Source organism: Clarias gariepinus, chromosome 14, assembly GCF_024256425.1.
Source record: "Clarias gariepinus isolate MV-2021 ecotype Netherlands chromosome 14, CGAR_prim_01v2, whole genome shotgun sequence".
In the NCBI taxonomy this organism is placed as follows: Eukaryota; Metazoa; Chordata; class Actinopteri; order Siluriformes; family Clariidae; genus Clarias; species Clarias gariepinus.
This window is the reverse complement of record NC_071113.1, coordinates 6,150,001-6,155,000: the sequence shown is the minus strand read 5'-3', so window position 1 is coordinate 6,155,000 and position 5,000 is coordinate 6,150,001. Positions and strand designations below refer to the sequence as shown.

Genomic DNA, 5,000 nt, shown 5'->3' with positions numbered 1-5,000 from the left:
ATAAAGAGTGAGCAACAACAAAAACACATTGCTCTGGCCGGAACATTGTTGAGTGTTGATGACACCCTATGATAGGCTCTAGAGGTTTCTAGAAAAGGGCAAATACTTTTTCATGGCAAAAAATTGAAAAAAAAATTGCAAATGGTCTAAAAGTTTCAAGTTTCAAGTTGTCATATGCACAGTAATGAATGCGTTCCTCCTGTACAATGATATTCTTCCTTTGCTGTCGCCCAATGAATGGCACTAAAAAAGTAAAAAAACAAGCATAAAATAGAATAAAATTAAATAAAAATAGGTATTAAAAAAGGATACATAAACATAGAATTAAAAGCAAAATATAAAATGAGAATATCAAAATATATACAGTACACTGTAAACAGTACGTAGTGTGCAAATGGAAACATAAACTGAAACATAAAAGGTTTACATAAAAAAAGCGATTATGAAACACTCTTAAGATTCCTCTGGTTGTTCTGATTCATTTCTTTTATCGTTACCACTCTTTCAGATGAGGAGCAAGGCAAAGATTGTATGGAAACAGATGAGCAAAAGGAGGAAAGGAAGGACGACGAAGACATGCCCAACGGGTGCCAGACCCAGCAGGAGGACGACGACTGGGACATCCCGTACAGTGACGAGGAGCTGGAGGACCCTAAAAACTGGATGCCCCCGCCTGAGGAGATCAAGCGCTTGTACGAGCTGCTGGCTAAAGGAGAAGTCCTGGAGCTGAAGTGGATCCCTTTGCCTCTCAGACCTCCGACTCCACCTCGCACACCATCCCCAGAGAGAGATGGAGAAGACTCGGACTCAGACAAACAGGAAGAGAGCGAGCACAAGTGGGTGACTTTATCGTATTTTTGCAAAGTGAGGCATGAAGTAAGTATTTTGCATTAGTTTCAGGAAGGTCAGGATTCCTAGAGAGGGCAGAAAGTCAGTTGGTAAGAGGTTTTCAAGAGATCATACAGTATTTTTTTAGGATATGAGTATAACATGATATGATTTTACTTCTGTGATATTCTTCCTATTTTTCCCCCCAAAGTGCAAGACCAAATGGAGTAGTATCGGGTAGTGGAGATTGTAGGATTCAAAAACATGTATATGTACAGAGAGATCAGCCATAACATTATAACAAAACAAAATGTAAACAAAAGATGAAGTTTAAAGAAGTATAATTTGCAGTTTGAGACATAAATGCTTATTATTTACTTATTCAAGCTAACCAGGTACAATAAGTCCTTGACTTACAAACGAGTTCCATGCAGGAGCACGTTTGTAAGTCGAATTTGTTCTCAAGTCCAACAAAGTCTGGTACATTTTTGAAATGAATATACGATGTAAAGCATACCAATCCATTTGCCAGAATCTGAGTGTTGCATCTGTCCCCCGTTTCCAACACTGCCATCAGGTGGCCAAAAAGACATAACCACATGTAAGCCTTTTTGTAGCAGTGTTGTCTTTTGGGTCCGCATTATACGAGACTCCGCCTTTAAAATCGCAAGGGCGCCATTTTGTCTCAGAGCTGTTTTCCACTGTATTGGATTGTGAACTCTGTTCTGTTGAGATTTTTTTGCAATTAGGATTATTTACACCATCAGGACAGCTTTACAGGACAAATAAATTTTTCATCATCGTGCTCCTAGACTGATTCATTGAAACTGTTTAGACATTTTATATGTGTACATTTTATACGTCTACTTGCATACTGAAAATATTGTTTATAATTGTAAATATTGGTATCTGGTGCACTGCAGTGTCTACACTCGCCTAAAGGATTATTAGGAACACCATACTAATACGGTGTTTGACCCCCTTTCGCCTTCAGAACTACCTTAATTCTATTTGGCATTGATTCAACAGGGTGCTGAAAGCATTCTTTAGAAATGTTGGCCCATGTTGATAGGATAGCATCTTGCAGTTGATGGAGATTTGTGGGATGCACATTCAGGGCCCGAAGCTCCCGTTCCACCACATCCCAAAGATGCTCTATTGGGTTAAGATCTGGTGACTGTTGGGGCCATTTTAGTACAGTGAACTCATTGTTCAAAAAAACAATTTGAAATAATTCGAGCTTTGTGACATGGTGCATTATCCTGCTGGAAGTAGCCATGAGAGGAAGGGTACATGTTGGTCATAAAGTACATGGTCAGAAACAATGCTCAGGTAGCCTGTGGCATTTAAACGATGTCCAGTTGGCACTAAGGGGCCTAAAGTGTGCCAAGAAAACATCCCCCACACCATTACATCACCACCACCAGCCTGCACAGTGGTAACAAGGCATGATGGATCCATGTTCTCATTCTGTTTACGCTAAATTCTGACTCTACCATTTGAATGTCTCAACAGAAATCGAGACTCATTAGACTAGGCAACATTTTCCCAGTCTTCAACTGTCCAATTTTGAGTGTATTTGTTGAACAATACATTTAAAATACTTCCGTGATTTGTTCACATCCACGAATAACTGTAGAACTGCACTCCGTTCATATCTGTGGAAATTCGTAACTCGAATGTTCATAAGTCAGGAACTGTGTTGTTACTGTTTTGTTAATTGTATCATATGTCAACAAATCACATCACATCATATCAAGAAAACAACTGTATCTTCCAAACCCAACACACTAATATAAAAACCTTGTTGTTTAATGTTTCTAGGCCCCCCACACCTACAGAGTTTGATTTTGATGAAGAGCAGACCTCCATGACTCCCAAGAACTCTTTCCTCAGCCGGCGCAGAACTCCAGGTATGACCTTTACCTCTTTATTGGTGAAGTTTGCTCATTACAGGTTTCTGTATTTTTAAAGTAAATGATGGAATTATGAAAAACTCCAGTCAGTGAGGTGTGTGTGTCAGTGAGGTGTGTGTGTGTGTGTGTGTGTGTAGGGTTTGTGACGTCTGTCGGTCGGTTCTTTTTTTAGGTTCCTCCACTCGTTCGGTGAAGCGAACGGCTCAGCTCGACAAGGTGCTCTCTGATATGAAGCGCCACCAAAAGCTGGAAGAACAGATCCTCAGGACAGGTCGTGACCTTTTCAAAAGCGAAAAATCCGCACAGGAACGCTCGTCTTCCAGCACCCAGCGGGAACGGGACAAGGAGAGGGAGAGGGACAGCGACCCGAGCACGATCTTCAGCCCCAGGCAGAGGAGATATTGAGAGAATATAGAGGAGCAGGGACTTGTTTGGGTCACACCCTTATTTCAGTTTTTTTTAAGAACAGATGATAACTTGTTTCTTTATTTTATTATTATAATTTTTTTACATCAGGTTTAAACACTTGTGAATTTAATATGAATTGTGTGAAAGAGATTCTGAGCAAATGTTGAATGCATTGAATAAATGTCTTATGTTCATAACAGAATGTTGATTTGTAGAGTTAAAGTCTGAATTGTTTTTTGTAAACCGACAGAAAAAATCCCGACCCATAAAGTAGACCATGTATTGGCTGAGGCTTAAACGAGCCAATTAGATTGATATTAGATTTCCAATCATTTAAAGGTCCTACACATTATATTTTTCATTAAATGTTAATATGATCTTTAGGGTCCTAATGAAAATTTTGTATTATACGTTAATTAAAAAATCTTGGATTCAAGGATTGTGTAAAAAAAACACTACTTTTACCTGGTAAAAACTAGCTCTGTTCTTAGCAACCTGTTTCAGTACATGCTAATTTAAATGCTCATGACCCCCCCCCCCCCCAGTTCTGTGGTGCGTGACACGTGGGGTATAGCGACGGAAGTGTAGTCCAGTGCGGGCAATGCTTTGGACTGCATTACCCACAAAGCATTGCCACAACGCAGTGCTTTGTGGGTAATGCAGTCCAAACTGGAAAACTATGGATTATAGAGCCCGAGCCTGTTTTCTTCAGTAGTTTTTGGTTTGATTTAAGTAGGGAACCTACGCGGAAGTTTGTAATATCGCCTGACAACGCAGAAATTAAAAGAATGAACATGCATCGACCCGTTTGTCTTTCTCATCACTGCATGTGCATGAATTAACGGGCTGTTGCGCTGCCGCGAGCAACAACAACAAAAGCGGAGAAGCTTACCGAGAGAGATACGGACGCGATGTGTTTACTGATGTGTTTACATGACTTCTTAATCTTCGACAGACATCGTTATAAACCATCTAACGTTACAAAGGTAAGCATAATATAGTTTTCCGACTACGTACACAGTTTGCAACTAGACAATCACCTTAATGCATTGTTTATTATAAACGGGCGATTAGGGATTATATAGAGACGGATGTACATAGAGAAGAAGCCATAACCATGTTCTATGAGAGTGTAAGTTAACTTACACTCCGCATTCATCGTGATTATTAGAAAAGGCGATCTGCAAAGAGTCATAGTAAAATAAATCACACTCACCGAGCCTGGTGAAGATGAAGCAGGAACACGAAGCGTTAGTACAGATCCGATTTTTTAGGAGCAGCTTCCTAGTAAAACCTGCTTTATATTGACCCGTGTTTATAAAGCAGTCTGGTGAAAAATGAGTAGTGCAAACATGAACGCATTTAGGTAAATCAGCGGAGACGTTAGCTTTAAAAACTAAATTCAGCCACTGCCTCCTCAGTGGCTCAGATACCTAACCCTAGGTAGGTACCCTAGGTCACTAACCCTAGGTAGTGAATGACGACTGCTGTGTTCGCTATTACACCCAACAACTGTACACAACACTCGCTTAGGCGTCATTTTGCTCCAGCGGCGAAAAAACAATGGCCGACAGCTTCTTCTCACTCGGGGCGGGTCTTTGCTAAAACACCAGTGTCAATCAACTTGTGTAGGAACGCCTCTTGTGGTGTGGCGTCACAAGGCAAGGCTTTTGCGATTGGCCTGATTTCAGAAGGGGGATGTTACTGTAATAAACGAAAAGAAAACCACTGGGCGGCTCTTTATCATCGTAGAGTGGTTGTGTACGCACTCTCCTAACGCACAGTTTAGTCCAAACAGCTTAAAATAGTGCATGTAGTGCTGTATGACCCCTTTAACTAAATATGATT

General features: G+C 40.5%; 1 protein-coding gene across 3 annotated transcripts in view; it reads left to right on the top strand.

Annotated features, from left to right (window-relative positions):
- Positions 1-3,363, top strand: part of pagr1 (PAXIP1 associated glutamate-rich protein 1) — a 7,231-nt gene extending 3,868 nt beyond the window's left edge. For 2 of the 3 annotated variants that reach the window (XM_053511792.1, XM_053511791.1), the window contains exons 3-5: positions 509-836; positions 2,653-2,741; positions 2,917-3,363. In XM_053511792.1, coding sequence (XP_053367767.1) covers positions 509-836; positions 2,653-2,741; positions 2,917-3,149 — 650 coding nt within the window. In that variant the 3' untranslated portion in view covers positions 3,150-3,363. The remainder of the gene's footprint in view (positions 1-508; positions 837-2,652; positions 2,742-2,916) is intronic. The other variant, XM_053511790.1, reaches the window with a different exon arrangement.
- Positions 3,364-5,000: the final 1,637 nt, after the last annotated feature.